This window comes from Solanum stenotomum, chromosome 12 (genome assembly GCF_019186545.1).
Source record: "Solanum stenotomum isolate F172 chromosome 12, ASM1918654v1, whole genome shotgun sequence".
Lineage (NCBI taxonomy): Eukaryota > Viridiplantae > Streptophyta > Magnoliopsida > Solanales > Solanaceae > Solanum > Solanum stenotomum.
Genome location: NC_064293.1, coordinates 25,053,580 through 25,072,433, shown reverse-complemented (window position 1 = coordinate 25,072,433; position 18,854 = coordinate 25,053,580). Strand labels below are relative to the sequence as shown.

Below are 18,854 nucleotides of genomic sequence, written 5' to 3'. Positions count from 1 at the left end.
ATTGCCACGCTCTACATTTCTCCAACCTTATTGACGTTTTTACACTTTAAACTCTCTTCTACTTATCCTAATTTGTCGTTTGCCCAATTCAACAATTCCAAGTTTATATATATAGAGAGAGAATTGTACAGAATAACAAACTATGAATTCAAATTAAATACTATAACAACAGTTTCATTTAATTGTAACTTGTAGCAAACAATTGTCATTCACATCTCTCCCTGAATTTCTTACTTGCCACTCTCGATTTCTCGCTGGGCAATCTCTCCCTCGCCTATCTCACTTTATACAAACACAAATGTATAAAATGTGTTTGTGTTTATATAAAGCGAGAGAAAACTGTATATATATACATATCTTTTCGTTCGCCTCTCTCCCCAGAGAACCTCGCTCGTCACTCTCCCAGATCTCACTCGCCTCTCTCACTTTATACAAACACAAATGTATAAGTTACGTTTGTGCTTGTATCAAGCGAGAGAAAATTATATATACCAATACAAATACAAATACATATATTTTCGTCCTATACACTTATAATTACTCCCCTGCCTAGTTTTCTTTTATCTTTCTTGTCATGCCCTGAGACTACCCCGAGACGCGGACACGGGACCTAGGACCACAAGTGATCTCAAGCTAACCCTGCTGACATGATCATGAACATACTAAAGATAATAAACTAATGTGGAAGCTAAATCATAAATAAAATAAAAAGAATGGGGAATACCCATATACTATAACTGAGATAAATGAAAACTGATGAGTTTAATACAAAGAAGATATTAACTCAATAATAAGCTGAATCTAACTATGTATGAAAATAGCCTCTAACTGACTAGAAATGTTGGGACAGGCCCCAACTAAGTCTAGCAAAACTGAAAGTAAAGGACTAAAAATACTGAAAAGAAACTAGTGACTATTGTCCTCGGAGAATGAGGACTCACCACTGATTTTGCTAAATTGGAGATCGGGAACCGATCTAAGTGTGACCTGGATGCTGAGAACCTGAACCTACATCATGAGAAGATGTAGCACACATATGCGTCAGTACTTGAAAGGTACTGAGCATGTAGGATAGAGTAAAACTGAAATAACATATATCTGAACAAAGCAAATAAGCAATGATATAATCTGAACATGATATAGATACTGAATGCTGAGATAACTGAATGGATTGACCAATTTTTAACATGCTGAAAACTGGATATACTGATAAATGGGCAATGCAATAGAATTTGACTGAACTGTGGGAGCTACTAATAATCGATAACAAAACCACATGAGCTAAATGTGGAGTCCGATGTATACGCCCCATCGAAAGGACCCAATATACCCTGCCAGAGGTATAGAGGCATGCTGGCGTAATCACTGAAATGATGCCCACAGAGGGGACTTACAACCTACGTGGCTAGTAGTTTTAGGACTATTTGGGTACGTTGAACCCTAGTCCAACTCGGTATTATGCTACTCCCAATGGATTAAGTGATTAACATATTTATGACTGAAGTTCTATAAGTTACTGGATAGCTCAAACTGAACATGCGAACTGAGAATGCAACAATTAAATTGATATTGATGCATTAGTAACTGAGGCATGTATAACTGAATAACTGAAATATCTGACCTAACATGTGTAATTTAAGAACTAAGGAACTACATAGCTAGGGTTTTGAAATTCATGCAAGAAATGAAGTAATACCATGATAATTTGATTTGGAACATGTAAATAACTAATTCATGATAATTTGTTGAAGTTCTAGAAACCCTAGGTTTAGTTAATAATAGGGAATCAAGAATCTGACTGAAATCTAGGGACCTAATGGGTGAAGGAACCCACTAGTGAAATCCCACATACCTGGTGATGAATTTCACTGAGAAATCCTTTGATTTCTGGGCTGGAACTGAAGAAAACTTATTGCGTTCTTGAACTAGGGTTCTTGACCTTTTTCTCCTCTCTTGCTTCTAATTTACTAAGTGTTGATTAATGATTTGACTTACGTAAGTTCTAGTTATGTTTCTAGGTTTAAACTGACAAAAACCTCATAATTGAGGGTCTAAACGACATAGCTTAGGGGTCCAACGAAATAGGAAAAGTCTAAAAGACCCCCGACTTAACTGCTGTCGGAGTCACTAGTCGACTGTCGTTCGCGACTGAAGATGGAAAGTCGGAGTCAATGACGAAGCTAATTGACACGCCGTCAGTCGACTAAAAGTCCGTACTGGTCGACCGTCGTTCACGACTGCACACTGAAAGTTGACTGTCCCATCGATGGAGCTGACTGACGGTCCGTAGTTNAACCTCATAATTGAGGGTCTAAACGACATAGCTTAGGGGTCCAACGAAATAGGAAAAGTCTAAAAGACCCCCGACTTAACTGCTGTCGGAGTCACTAGTCGACTGTCGTTCGCGACTGAAGATGGAAAGTCAGAGTCAATGACGGAGCTAATTGACATGTCGTCAGTCGACTGAAAGTCCGTACTGGTCGACCGTCGTTCACAACTGCACACTGAAAGTTGACTGTCCCATCGACGGAGCTGACTGAGGGTCCGTAGTTGGCTTCCGTCGGTGGCACCTGCAACTTCTGAAAATCTGGAATTTTTGGTCTGTTTCGAATACGGGGTATTACATTATCTCCCCCTTGGGACCATTCGTCCTCGAATAAAGACTAAACTAGCTGAAATGGAGGGCGAGGGCTGCAATCTCTACCACTAAACACTGAGAACTGAATTTCTTACTGAACTGAGTTCCAAGAACATGCAAATATGCTAAAAATGCAAGTATAAACTAGTGGAACATGATACTAAGACTGAATTTGCGCATGAATGACTGAAAAACTGAAAAGGAACTATTACCTCAAGCTGGAGTGGAATCGGAAGGAAAGAGGTGAGGATACTTGGCTTTCATGGCCGTTTCTACTTTCCAAGTAGCTTCCTCTACGGACTGACTCCTCCACCAAACCTTGACTGAAGCAACTTCTTTGTTTCTCAACCTTCTAACTTGACGATCAAGAATCTCAACTGGTACATCCTCATAAGAAAGGCTATCTTTTACAACCACAGTCTCTAATGGCACTACGGATGTTGGATCACCCACACACTTCTTCAAAAGTGAAATGTGAAAGACTGGATGCACTGCTGCTAAATCTGCTAGCAACTCTAACTTATAAGCCACTTTACCAATCCTTTTCAAGATCCGGTAAGGGCCTATATATCTGGGACTGAGCTTCCCTTTCTTGTCAAATCTCATCACCCCCTTCATATGTGACACCTACAGGAAAACCGAATCATCAACTTGGAACTCTAGTTCCCTTCTTCTCACATCTGCATAAGACTTCTGGCGACTCTGAGCAGTCTTAAGTCTATCTCTAATGAGTTGCACTTTCTCCATAGCATCAAGGACTGAATCTGGTCCTATCAAGGTTGTTTCACCTACTTCAAACCAACCAACTGGAGAGCTACATCTACGGCCATACAATGCATCATAAGGGGTCATCTGAATGCTGGAATGGTAACTATTGTTGTAGGCGAACTCAATAAGTGGAAGGTGATCATCCCAACTACCCTTGAAGTCGATCACAGAAGCTCTCAACATGTACTCTAATGTCTAAATGGTACGCTCTGCTTGACCATCCGTCTGCAGATGAAATGTTGTGCTAAGATTAACCTGAGTACCAAGACCTTTCTGAAATGACTTCCAGAAATGAGAGGTAAACTGAGGACCTCTATCTGAGATGATAGACAAAGGAACCCCATGCAACTTCACAATCTTATTAATGTAAAGCTTGGCGTAATCCTCCGCCAAATATGTAGTCTTGACCGCCAAAAAGCGAGAAGACTTAGTAACCCTATCAACAATCACCCAAATGGAGTCATGTTGTCTGCGAGTACGAGGTAAACCTGTGATGAAGTCCATGTTGATCACTTTCCCACCTATAAGTAGGAATGTCAATCTCTTGAGTCATGCCTCTTGGTTTCTGATGTTCTACCTTGACTTGTTGGCAATTGGGGCACTTGGCCACAAAATCTGCTATATCTCTTTTCATACCATTCCACCAATAGACTTCCCGCAGATCGCGGTACATCTTAGTGGCACCTGGATGAATAGAATATCTGGAATTATGGGCTTCTACAAGAATATGTTGTCTCAACTCGCCCATATTAGGAACACATAATCGACCCTAATAGCAAATCATACCATCTTCCCCTTGGGAAAATACCTCAACTCTCTGTTGATGGACTGCACCCTTGAGTTCAAGTAATATTGGATCACTGTCTTGCTTTTCCTTAACTTCCACTACCAAAGAAGATTCTGACCCTTTCTGAACCGTTACACCACCATCTGATATGCTCATAAGACGAATTCCTAGGCGAGCAAGTCTGTGAACATCCTTTGCTAGCTCTCTCCTTTCTTCCTCAACATGTGCTACACTACCCATGGATAATCTGCTAAGAGCATCTGCTACTACATTCGCCTTACCCGAAAGGTACTGCATGCACACTCATATCATAATTTTTTAGGAACTCAAGCCACCTTCTCTGGCGAAGATTCAACTCTTTCTAGGTGAATACATACTGGAGGCTCTTATGGTCTGTGAACACATCTACATGAACACCATACAAGTAGTGTCTCCAAATCTTGAGTGCAAACACCACTGCTGCAAGCTTGAGGTCATGAGTTGGATAATTCTTCTCATGTACCTTAAGTTGTCTAGAAGCATAAGCTATAACCTTACCTCACCACATCAACACACAACCTAGGCCAACCCTAGATGCATCACAATAGATCACATAACCATCTGAACCCTCTGGTAGAGTCAAGACAGAAACTTGACCATCTTCTGGGTCAACCTAGTCAATAGTGAGGCTATGGATGAAAATCCTTCCACGAACCGTCTGTAATAGCCCGCTAGACCCAAGAAACTTCTGATATCTGTAGCAGAGGTAGGTCTGGGCCATTGTTTTTTTTCTTCTATTTTCTGGGAATCTACTCGAATTCCTTCACTAGACACAATATGCCTAAGGAAGGCAACTGATTGTAACCAAAACTAGCACTTGTTAAATTTTGTAAATAACTGGCGATCTTTGAGAGTTTGCAAAACAACTCTCAAATGACTCGCATGTTCTTCCTCATTCCTAGAGTAAATGAGGATATTATCAATAAAGACGATAATGAACAAGTCCAAGTACTGCTTGAACACTCTGTTCATCAAATCCATGAAAGCTGCTGGAGCATTGGTTAGTCCAAATGACATGACTACAAATTTATAATGACCATACCGAGTACTGAAGGCTGTCTTCGGAATGTCACAATCTCTGACTTTAAGATGATGATAACCCGATCTGAGGTCTATCTTTGAGAAATGACTAGCACCCTAAAGTTGGTGAACAAGTCATCAATCTTGGGGATGGGATACTTATTCTTGATTGTGACCTTGTTCAACTGCTTATAGTCAATGCACATTTTGAGAGAACCATCTTTCTTCTTTATGAACAACACTTAGGCACACCATGGCGAAATACTAGGTCTGATGAAACCCTTATCTAGAAGGTCTTTCAACTACTCTTTCAATTCCTTAAGCTCAGCTGGAGCCATTTTGTAAGGAGGAATAGAGATAGGCTGGGTATATGGAAGGAGATCAATTCCAAAGTCAATTTCCCTTTCGGGAGAAACTCCAGGAAGATCATCTGGAAACACTTCTGGAAACTCATTAACTACAGGGACTGACTCAAGAGTTAGAGTTTCGAAACTAGAATCCTTAACCCAAACTAGATGATAGAGATAACCTTTAGAGATCATCTTTCTGGCCTTAAGGTAAGAAATGAATCGACCCATAGGCGCTAAGCTACTACCCTTCCATTCTAAGATTAGTTCGTCTGGAAACTGAAAATGAACAATCCTAGTTCTACAATCGACTGAGGCATAATATGAATGTAACCAATCCATGCCTAGAATAATATCGAATTCTACCATTTCTAACTTAACAAGATTTGCTGAGGTGACTTTCTGAGAGACTGTGACAGGGCAATTTCTGTATATCCGTCTAGCTATAACTGGGTCACTGACTGGAGTAGAGACTGAGAAAGGTTCCGAAAGATTTTCTAGGCAACACTAAATTAGACTGCTATGTAAGGAGTTACAAAAGACAAAGTAGCCCCTGGATCTAAGAATGCATTAACATCGAGATCAAAGACTCGTAACGTACCAGTGACTACATCAGGAGAATCTTCATGATCTTGACGAGCCTGAAGAGCATAGAGCCTATTTTGGCGTTGTCCGCCACCTGTACCAAATGAGTTACCCTGCTAAGTCGGGCGACCTGTTGGTGCTGCTGAAGTTGTAAAATGAGCTCTACCATTATTTCCTCTTTGAACCTGTCTAGAAGGACAATCCTTCAATCTATGACTAGACTAACCACACCCAAAACATCCTTCCTTACCTGTAAGGCACTCGCTCGGATGGTTCTTAGTACATTTCGGGCAAGTTGGGTAAGTTTTGGTGCCTACAACACTACCTTGAGACTTAGAGCCTGACGCCCTACCTTTCTGATCGTTACAGAACCTGGGGGGTGGAACACTAGCTGATGAAGGTGCTGGAGCCGAAGACTTCTGCTGAAACTTCAAGCGATTTTCACCACCCGATTTCTGTTGGGAATACTCGTAGTTGCATATTCTTGCTTTCTTAATCTCCTTAGCATGTTCCCTAAGCTTATCACACTCAACCTGCTAAGCATGAGTCATGAGCCTAGAGATGATCATATCTCCCAACAACATAGCATTCCTGCACTCTGTTTTCACTAAGTCTGACACCCCACAAAAAAACTTATTCATCTGATCCCTGGAGTTATCAACCATGTGAGGAGCATACCTGGAGAGTTGGTTAAACTTGAGCCCATACTCTTGGACCATCATGTTACCCTGCCTTAAGTTCATAAACGATGTTCCCTTGTTTCTCTCAACTATATGGGGAAAACCCTGTCCAGAAAGGTTTCGCTGAACCAATCCCAAGTAATAGGAGCTACATCTGTACCCCTGTTCTCCTTCCACTGAGTATACCAGATATGAGCTACATCTTTCAGTTGGTAAGATGCTAACTCAACCCGATCATTCCCAGTTACATGCATCACTTCAAAGATCTTCTTGACCTCATCAATGAAGTTTTGGGGATCTTCTCCAACTTGCGATTCTAAGAACTCTGGCGGATTCATCCTAACAAAGTCTCGCAACCTGGCTGCAGCTGACCCAACATTGGCATTCAATGGAGCTTGAACCCACTGATTGTTCTGGTTAGCGACATTCTGAGACAACATCTGAATGACATTCCTGAATTCAACATTTGAGACTTCTTGATCTGGAAATGGAGGAGCTGCGTTTGCGTTCCTGGCATTCGCATTCCTGGCGTTAGCTCTACGAGGAGGCATGATCACTAAAACGTAGAACATCGAGTTAGAACAGAATTAGATCATACCTTACACACGATAAGAGTAACAAGAAAATGAAGATATTTCCTACGACACTTTGTAGCCTCCCTCTCATTAGATGTGGTGCGCACTACACATCCATGAAAATGAATCTACCTAGTGCGGCTTTTCAGACATCCTAGGACACTTAAACCTAGTGCTCTGATACCAAGTTTGTCACACCCCGAGATTACCCCCGAGTCGCGGACACAAGACTTAAGACCATAAGTGATCCCAAGATAACCCTGATGGCATGATCATGAACATACTAAAGATAATAAACTGATACGGAAGCTAAATCATAAATAAAATAAAAAGAATGGGGAATACCCATATACTATAACTGAGATAAATGAAAACTGATAAGTTTAATACAAAGAAGATATTAACTCAATAATAAGCTGAATCTAACTATGTCTGAAGATAGCCTCTAACTGACTAGAAATGCTGGGACAGGCCCCAACTAAGTCTAGCAAAACTGAAACTAAAGGACTAAAAATACTGCAAAGAAACTCATGACTATTGTCGTCGATGAATAAGGACTCACCACTGATTCTGTTGAACTGGAGATCAAAAACCGATCTAAGCGTGACCTGGATGCTGAGAACTTGAACCTACATCATGAGAAGATGTAGCGCACGTATGCATCAGTACTTGNACTAAAGGACTAAAAATACTGCAAAGAAACTCATGACTATTGTCGTCGATGAATAAGGACTCACCACTGATTCTGTTGAACTGGAGATCAGAAACCGATCTAAGCGTGACCTGGATGCTGAGAACCTGAACCTACATCATGAGAAGATGTAGCGCACGTATGCGTCAGTACTTGAAAGGTACTGAGCATGCAGGATAGAGTAAAACTGAAATAAGATATAACTGAACAAAGCAAATAAACAATGATATAATCTGAACATGATATAGATACTGAATGCTGAGATAACTGAATGCAGTGACCAATTTTTGACATGCTGAAACTGAATACTAGATATACTGATAAATGGTCAATGCAATAGAATTTGACTGAACTGTGGGAGCTACTAATGACCGATAATAAAATCACACGAGCTAAATGTGGAGTTTGATGTATACGCCTCATCGAAAGGACCCAATATACCCTACCAGAGGTATAGAGGCATACTGGCGTGATCACTGAAATGATGCCCACAGAAGGGACTTACAACCTATGTGGCTAGTAGTTCTGGGACTATTTGGGTACGCTGAACCCTAGTCCAGCTCGGTATTATGCTACTCCCAATGGATTAAGTGATTAACATATTTATGACTGAAGTTTTGTAAGTTACCGGATAGCTCAAACTAAACATGCGAACTGAGAATGCAACAATTAAACTGATATTGATGCATGAATAACTGAGGCATGTATAACTAAATAACTGAAATATCTGACCTAACATGTGTAATTCAAGAACAAAGGAACTACATAGCTAGGGTTCTGAAATTCATGCAAGAAACGAAGTAATACCACTATAATTTGATTTGGAACATGTAAATAACTAATTCATGATAATTTGTTGAGGTTCTAGAAACCCTAGGTTTAGTTAATAATAGGGAATCAAGAATCTGACTGAAATTAGGGATCTAATGGGTGAAAGGAACCTACTAGTGAAATCCCACATACCTGGTGACGAATTTCACGGAGAAATCCTTTGATTTCTGGGCTGAAACTGAAGAAAACTTGATATGTTCTTGAACTAGGGTTCTTGACCTTTTTCTCCTCTCTTGCTTCTAATTTTCTAAGTTTTGGTTAATGATTTGACTTAGGTAAGTTGTAGTTATGTTTCTAGGCTTAAACTGACTAAAACCTCATAATTTAGGGTCTAAATGACGTAGCCTAGGTATCCAACGAAATAGGAAAAGACCAAAAGACCCCGACTTAATTGCTGTCGGAGTCACTGAGGGAGCTGACTGATGGGCCGTCAGTCGACTGACGGTCCGTACTGGCCGACCGTCATTTGCAATTGAAAAATGAATGTCGGAGTCATTGACGGAGCTGACTAACGATCCATACTGGTCGACCGTCATTCGAGACTGCACACTGAAAGTTGACTGGCCCATCGACGGAGCTAACTGACGGGCCTTCAATCGACTGACGGTCCATAGTTGTCTTCCGTTGGTGGCACCCGCAACTTCTGAAAATTTGGAATTTTTGGTCTGTTTCGAATACGGTGGGTGTTACATTTCTCTCTTTCTCGCTTTATACAAACACAGATTATACAATTGATTCTTTTGTATATGTATACCGAAACAAATTATGCAAGTGATTCTTTTCATTATGTTTACCGAAATATATATATTAATAGACACAACAAACATAAAGTTTGTTATGGAGCGCAATTATACAAACTATAGTTATAGCATACAAATATGATTTTTATGTTTACTAAACCTAAAATTTACTCAAAAAATAAAGGCCCAATATAATAAGGTAATTCTGCAAAAATCACACATCCTATCACTACTCTTTTCTAAATTATGAAAATTCCTTAAAATTTCAAAATTGTAGATACAACATTTAACGTCTCGATACATCCCATTTCGGTTTTAGATACATCAATAAACGTCTCAATACATTGCATCCCAGTTTTGGATAATCACTCAACTTCTGATATATCGCATCCCGATATATTACATTTGTTGATACAAGACACACATGTCTCGATACATCATTCAGCGTCATGCTATAACGTGTCCCAATACATTACCTTTGTTGATACAATATACATGTGTCCTGATATATCGTGTCCCGATACATCACGTAAAAGTGTTGTATCCAAAAATAGGAGAGAGTAGTGATTTTTTTTAATTGATAGGGAATTTTAGATATATAATAAAATAAGTTGTGTACTTAGGTAACTCTTACACATAATTATTATAAACTTAATATCAATTTTTTATAGAGAAAATTTAAGAGTTTTTTTTTTAACAAAAATTATGAGATTGTTTAGAAAACTATTAAATAGCATTTGACCAATATTTTATTTGTTTCAACCATAATTTTAGCATAAATAAAGTAATGTAGTTTAATTCAAAAATAACTTTCAAGTTGTCATAGAATGTACATAGACATATTTTCCTATAAAATACATAGCACAATCACAACACAATAATAGATAGAGATATATAGGGATTTTCTGATTTTGTTTTCCTTAGATAGAGTATTTGTACACCTACAAATAGCTTTCCTTTTTGGATTAATAAAAAATGGAAGATTACTCTATTCTCTCTGTATTTTACATGGTATCATAGCAATGTTTCTTTATTTTTCTCTTTTCGAATTACTGGAGCCAGCTAGCTCAGAAAATTATCCGTAAGTGACTTGGTTGGTCAGTTCTGCTACTGGGAGGTACTTGGAACTTGATACTCCAATCTCACATCCAACCAAGGATGGACCACCTCACCCAATCTATAAGAACCAGAAGCCGGTGGCTGCAGGAAAGAGTGTGAGGCTCAAGATCCGGCGAACTATTTCAAGCAACTTCTACATATGAAGCATGTGGGGGCGTGTGTAAAATTTGAATCAGAACATATTTTTATTTTGTCACGACCTGGGAGCACCCCCTAGTCGTAATCGGCGTACTCGACCTCGAAGAGGTCTAATACAAGTCTCTTAGCATTCATTCATCGCATAGACACTAAAACCATAAGGAATTAAAAACTTTCTTCACCAAGAAAACATTTCAAAAAAAATAAATATATATATATAGCAAGCGGAAGACTTTCTAGACTTTATACATAATGTCTCAAAACCATCTAATATTTTAGAGTACAAAATTTGGGACTAATCCCATACACAACTTAAACAATACTAAAAAGACATAAAAGAACATATTGGGTATTGTCCTCGAATATATGAGGACTCACCAAGTCTTTATCTTCAACACTTAGAAACCTATCAAATAGCCAAGATATGTCATCATCTCCAAATCCCTACACTTTAGTCCAAAAAGGGAAAGAAAGGGGCTAGCACAATTAAGTACTAAGTATGGAGACCATGCAAAAACATGCCAAAAAGGACATTTGCAAAGAAGTAAATGCTTTCATATCATTTGATAAAACCTTTTCCTTTACAAGTATAAGAGACATAATACAAGTCAACATTAACATATAAGACCATAGACAACCATACATATCCTCAACATATGTCCATATACAACCCATGCTTAACTTTAAAAGAACACATGCCATTTCAGTACCATAGGACCTCTACCTAATATAACCTTAAGACACACTTGAGTAAGACAAGAAGTGACCGCCCATACAACCTCTTCAAGCACACTTAAGTGTTCCTCAAGATTACCTTAGATAAGGACATTTCCTTTACAACATAACATCAATAGACCAACATTCTTTAAGAAACCATTTTGGAGACATTCAAGCACATAAGGGGACTTTCACATAATAGTCGTTAGACTTAGGGAACTCACTTTAGTATCTTCAAAGCCTACTCGTGCCATGTGTAGATAGCATCCCATACTACTACCTACACGTTGTAGAACCTATCCAATAACTAGAGTGCACATCCCACATGATGGAAATAGGCATAACCGACATAGACCATACTAGCTAGGTATGGAATCCGGAGTCTATCCTACTCTGTGGAGGTTGTTCTACTTGCCAAAGGTAGAACTAGTAAGAAACCCATATAGGCACATGGTTTAGGAGATGTCCAAAGAAGTTCATTGTGCCTAATCTCATACTCAACTAGGCCACCTTCCTAACCACATCCACTCGGTGCTAGCCTTGTTTCCCATAGAGTATTCAATCACATATGTACTTAGAGAGGGTTCCTTTTCTAGTTCAACCAACTCATAGTACCTCTTCCCAAGAAAGGCCCCATTTCTTAGTCATGGCCAATCAAGGTTCATAAGGATAGCTCATTTGACTTTCTTAGATAAGGATTTTCATGCCGTTCCGGCTCCATCCATCTCTAAGTCTATCATCTCACTCAAGAAGGGAACTTAGCCCTAAGGCCCATCCTTCAAGGTTATACATTTACTTAGGAAAGCTAGACTTATGAAAGGGCACCATTTCTTAGTTTTGCCGATTCAAGTCTTGGCCTAGAATTCCTTTTTTAGCATTTATAGAAAGAGCACCATTTCTTAGTTCTAGCCCACTTCACACATTCATGCATTCAAGACTTTAAGTAACAAGGAGGGACACTTTAGTCTACCAACCAAGTCACAACATTATCATCTAAGGATACTTCATAATCCAACATCATTTCATATATATACTATACAATACAATAACACTTTGTACAAGATCACCTTATAACCATAAGAATATCTTCACATAGTACAATAACATTTCACAACTTGATAACACTTTAATTCAATAGATAATGTCTTTCAAGTCCATGTTCATAATACATTCCATAATTAAACACCTCCACCATAAGTGGATCAAACTAAGCAAGAACAATTTTATCCATAATAAGAGATTAAGCGAACTTACCATCCTCTATAGCCATAATCAACAACACTCAAGTCCCAACCATTTTACTTACCACAAAAGAATTCATCATAACTTGCCCATAAGGCCACAACTTTCAATTCATCCATACATCATCGATTCATCATAGATAGATGTAGAAAATCATAAGAGTCACTAATACAATCCAATCCAAACACAATCTCATAAACTTTGAATCATAAGCAAAAGACCCACTTCATAAGCAAATTTAGGAATTTAGGGAAAACATGGGTTCTTCAAGGAATTCCATATGAAATCATCTTAAAAACATTAATCAAACATTAATTCATCAATATAATGGCTTAGAAAACGTTTTGCCAATGAACCCATGCTTAAATTAGAATTTGAGATTTTGTTCTTTGAAACACTTTTGATTGGACTCCTTGAAAGNTCCCACATGATGGGAATAGGCATAACCGACATAGACCATACTAGCTAGGTATGGAATCCGGAGTCTATCCTACTCCGTGGAGGTTGTTCTACTTGCCAAAGGTAGAACTAATAAGCAACCCATGTAGGCACATGGTTTAGGAGATGTCCAAAGAAGTTCATTGTGCCTAATCTCATACTCAACTAGGCCACCTTCCTAACCACATCCACTCGGTGCTAGCCTTGTTTCCCATAGAGTATTCAATCACATATGTACTTAGAGAAGGTTCCTTTTCTAGTTCAACCAACTCATTGTACCTCTTCCCAAGAAAGGCCCCATTTCTTAGTCATGGCCAATCAAGGTTCATAAGGATAGCTCATTTGACTTTCTTAGATAAGGATTATCATGCCGTTCCGGCTCCATCCATCTCTAAGTCTATCATCTCACTCAAGAAGGGAACTTAGCCCTAAGACCCATCCTTCAAGGTTATACATTTACTTAGGAAAGCTAGATTTATGAAAGGGCACCATTTCTTAGTTCTGCCGATTCAAGTCTTGGCCTAGAATTCCTCTTTTAGCATTTATAGAAAGGGCACCATTTCTTAGTTCTAGCCCATTTCGCACATTCATGCATTCAAGACTTTAAGTAACAAGGAGGGACACTTTAGTCACAATTTTTGCCCATTCAAGGCCAACATCCCACATCTTTCAATTCAATAAAAATTCTTAACAATTCACATATATAATGCCATATATGAACAACCCATGCCATACTAAACACAATTTTTATAATCATCTACTCAAAATCAATACACCCACTTTATGGTGAAATTTAGAGAATTTGAGAAAACATGGGTTCATGGGGATTTCTTTCTAAAAACCATTAATAACAATATAAATCATCATTTAAAACCCTTTTTATGCAAGAACCCATGCTAGAATCGAAATTAGGACTTTAAGATTTTTGAAGAACTTTGAAAATACTTTGAATTAGCTCTTTGATTGAAAAAGGAATCAAAGATAAAGAGTCCCCATACCTAAATATTGAAAAACCCCACGAAAATCGTTGAAAGAAGCCTCCAATTTGAAACCCTAGTTCTTCACTCTTCTTCTTCCTTGAACTTGAGAGAAATATTTGAGAGAGGGAATGATTTTTGAAATTCTAATTTGAAGTATGAAGTTATAACCCTCATTTAAATGATCTAATATACCTAAAATAATAAAAACAACTTAAAAATAAAAGCCCAAACTACCCCTCACTTAGTTGGACCCTTTTTATTTTTACAAGTTATTAATGCATAAAACCCATGTGAGGCTCTACTTTATCCTACTTCATTTTGAGGGGCGTTACATATTTCTAGTATCATCTCAATATTTCCGATCAGATTTTGTGGTCTTTTGTTCAACAGACCTCAGTTGGGTTGATTTCCAAGTATTCCAAGTTTCTTAAACTTTGTTTTCCTTGGATAAAATCAATTGACATGTATTTGCTGATTTTGGTGTTAGATTACTGCTAAAATTTTGGTCGAATTTTCCTCTCTCTGTTTGATTGATTGTTTACTCTAAGCGAAGAATTAGTTTGATTGGATCAACCAAGCTCTATTAACTCTTGAACATCTGGAAATCTGTTGGGATATTTCTACTTCGTGGAATTTTGTTGGTTTCACCACTCAATTTATTTTTGTTATATTGAGTATTTAATTTGAACAATGACTGATCATAATATGGTAACTCAAAGGTCAAAAGTTCTTGGTGCTTCTAGTTCATCATCTCACAAAATAAATTTGGTTTCGGTTGAGGAGTTTGTTATATTCTCTTGATATAAAAAATCCACTTCAGTTACTGCTTTTGCTAAGTCCTATAAAGTATGTCTTGTTACCGCTTCAAACAAATGGGTCACAGATTCAGGTGCTACAAATCACATGACAGGTAATCATAATATCTTATCAAGCTTTCGACCACACAAAGCACCATCTCCTGTTACTGTAGCTGACAGATCAACTTGTAACAGTGTTGGATCTGGAATTGTTAAGCCAATCCCCTCTATTACTTGTCATTTGTGTTAAGTCTACCAAAATTGACTTTCCATTTCATATCTATCAGTAAACTTACCAAATACCTTAATTGTTATTTCGTGATTTTACAACGGATCAGGTAATTGGAAAAAGACATGTATATGATGATCTCTACATCCTCGATAAAAGGGAGTCTCGATGTATTGCATGCTCCAGTGTTGTAACTCCATTTGAAGCATATTATCAATTGGGACATCCTTCCCTACCTTAGTTGAAGAAGCTTTGTCCACAGTTTCAAAATATTTCTTTCTTGGACTATGAGTCATGTAGATTTGCAAAACACTATCGTATCTTGTTATGTCCAAGGATTAATAATCGAGTTGCGTCATCTTTTGAGTTAGTTCGTTCTAATGTATGGGACTATGTCCAGTTGTTTCTAAAACAAGGCATAAATATTTTGTCACTTCTGTAGATGATTTTTCTGGAATGACTTGGATTTACTTTATGAAGAGTCAATCTGAAGTGTTTACTTATTTTTCTGCCTTTTGTGTTGAAATCAAAACTCAGTTTAATGCCTCAGTCCATATTCTAAGAAGAGATAATGCTAAAGAATATATGTCAAAAGTATTTAGATCCTACATGAGACAACACGGTATTCTCCATCAGTCTTCATGTGTTGATACACCCTGATACACCCTCTCAAAATGGAGTTGCTAAGAGGAAGAATAGGCATCTACTTGAGATAGCTCGAACACTTTTGTTCCAAATGAAGGTTCCTAAACAATTTTGGGCTGATACGGTCTCTACTGCTTGTTTTTTGGTAAATCACATGCCATCGACTGTGGTTGCTGGTAATGTTCCTTATAATGTTCTTTTTCCAAATAAGTCACTATTTTCAGTAGAACCTAAGGTATTCAGAAGCACATGTTATGTTCGACCATCTGTTACAAAGTTGGACCCCAAGGCATTGAAATGTGTTTTCATGGGTTATTTTCGCCTTCAAAAGGGATANCACTATTTTCAGTAGAACCTAAGGTATTCAGAAGCACATGTTATGTTCGACCATCTGTTACAAAGTTGGACCCCAAGGCATTGAAGTGTGTTTTCATGGGTTATTTTCACCTTCAAAAGGGATATCGGTGTTGTTCTACTGAGCGTGGTAGATATTTGATGTCAATTGATGTGATATTTTCTTAGACTACACCATTCTTCTATGCACCTCCCAATTTTACAAGTCATGGGGAGGAAGAATAGTGGTTAGTCTACCAGGTTACTCGTGTTGTGACTGAAAAGTCAAGAAGATGTTGTTCTTCCCTATCCTAGTCCTTCTGTTGAGCACCAATCCACTATTGTGCCACCAGCGCCAGCAAGACCGCTGATTGTTCATGTTTACTCGAGGAGGTGGGAAATCAATGATACAATTCATTATCATCATATGTTACTCCATTTGATCCTCTAGAGAATCTTGACCTCCCTATTGCTTTTCGAAAAGGTACACGTCAGTGTAAATCTACATATTCCCTGCTAACTTTGTCTCTTATGACCACTTATCAGCTGCATCTAGGTGTATGATTGCCTCTCTAGACTTTATCTTTATTCCCAAAATAGTGAAGGATGCCTTGAATCATCCTGAATGACATGATGTAGTGCTTGAGGAGATATATGTTTTAGATGAAAATCATACTTGGTATTTGGTAGATTTACCCAAAGGAAAGAAAGTAGTTGGATGCAAATGGATCTTTGAGGTCAAAGTTAATCTCGATGGCTCTGTTGCAAGACTTAAGGACAGACTTGTGGCTAAAGGCTATGCCAAGACTTATGGTGTAGATTATTCTAACACCTTCTCCCCGGTCGTCAAGCTCGCCTCTGTTCGCTTGTTTATTTCTTTGGCTGCTTCTCAACACTGACCTTTACATCAATTGGATATCAAAAATGCATTTCTTCATGGTGATCTCAATAAAGAAGTGTATATGGAGCAACCACCTGGATTTGTTGCTCATGGGGAGTATGGGAAGGTTTGTCATTTGAGAAAATCTCTATATGGTCTAAATCAAAGTCCTCGTGCTTGGTTTGAAAAATTTAGCGATGTAGTTCAGGAATTTGGATTAAAGAAGAGAAAGTGTGATCACTTTGTTTTCTATAGACAGTCAACAATTGGTATTATTGTTTTGGTTGTTTATGTTGACGATATTGTTATTATAGGAGATGATTGTGTAGGAACTTCTTCTCTGAAGGAGTTTTTGCATGCCAAGTTTCATACCAAATATTTGGGGCAACTGAAATACTTCTTGGTGTCGAAGTAGCAAGAAGCAAGAAAGGAAGTTTCTTGTCCCAAAGAAAGTATGCACTTGATCTACTTGTAGAAACTGAAAACTTGGGAGCCAAACCATATTGCACACCAATGGTTCCTAATGTTCATCTTACTAAGGATGATGGTGATCCTCTTGATGATCTAAAAATATATAGGAAATTGGTTGGGAGATTGAACTACCTCACAGTGACCTGTCCAGATATNAAGCAAGAAAGGAAGTTTCTTGTCCCAAAGAAAGTATGCACTTGATCTACTTGTAGAAACTGAAAACTTGGGAGCCAAACCATATTGCACACCAATGGTTCCTAATGTTCATCTTACTAAGGATGATGGTGATCCTCTAGATGATCTAAAAATATATAGGAAATTGGTTGGGAAATTGAACTACCTCACAGTGACCCGTCCAGATATTGCATATGCAGTCAGTATTTTTAGTCAGTTTATGTTTGAACCGACAATCAAGCATTGGGAAGCCTTGGAACAAATCTTGTGCTACTTTGAAGGAGCTCGTGGCCTTGACATTTTGTATAGCGACCATGGAGATACTCGTATTGAGGTTTTTGCAGATGTTGATTGGGCTGGATCAAGAATTGATAGAAGATCTACCACTAGCTATTGCATTTTTGTTGGTGAAAATTTGGTGTCTCGGAGGAGTATTAAACAAACTGTTGTATCTCGATCTAGTACAGAATTTGAGTATAGAGCTATGGTTAAATCCACAAGTGAATTACTATGGATTCATCACCTTTTAGTTGAGATCGGTTTGAACCCTTTGTCTCCAGCAAAACTTTTGTGTGATAATAAGGCTGCTCTCTACACATTGCCTCAAATCTAGTGTACCTTGAACGGACGAAACATATTGAGGTTGACTATCACTTTGTTCGTGAGAAGATTCAAGATAACATAATTTCTACTGGATATGTAAAGACAGGAGAGCAATTGGGTGATATATTTACGAAGGCTTTAAATAGAACTCGGGTGGGATATCTTTGCAACAAGTTGGGCATGATTAATATATATGCTCCAACTTAAGGGGGAGTGTTATAGAATGTACATAGACATATTTTCCTATAGGATACATAGCACAATCACAACACAATCATAGATAGAGTTATTTAGGGATTTTCTGATTTTGTTTTCCTTAGATAAATTATTTGTACACCTACAAATACCTCTCCTTTTTAGATTAATAAAACATGGAAGATTTCTCCA

At 38.2% G+C, this 18,854-nt stretch overlaps 1 protein-coding gene across 1 annotated transcript; it reads left to right on the top strand.

Annotated features, from left to right (window-relative positions):
- The first annotated feature begins 17,940 nt into the window (after positions 1-17,940).
- LOC125847247 (uncharacterized mitochondrial protein AtMg00810-like) lies at positions 17,941-18,477 on the top strand. Its single transcript, XM_049526908.1, has one exon. The coding sequence runs from the start codon at positions 17,941-17,943 to the stop codon at positions 18,475-18,477; it is 537 nt and encodes a 178-aa protein (XP_049382865.1).
- Positions 18,478-18,854: the final 377 nt, after the last annotated feature.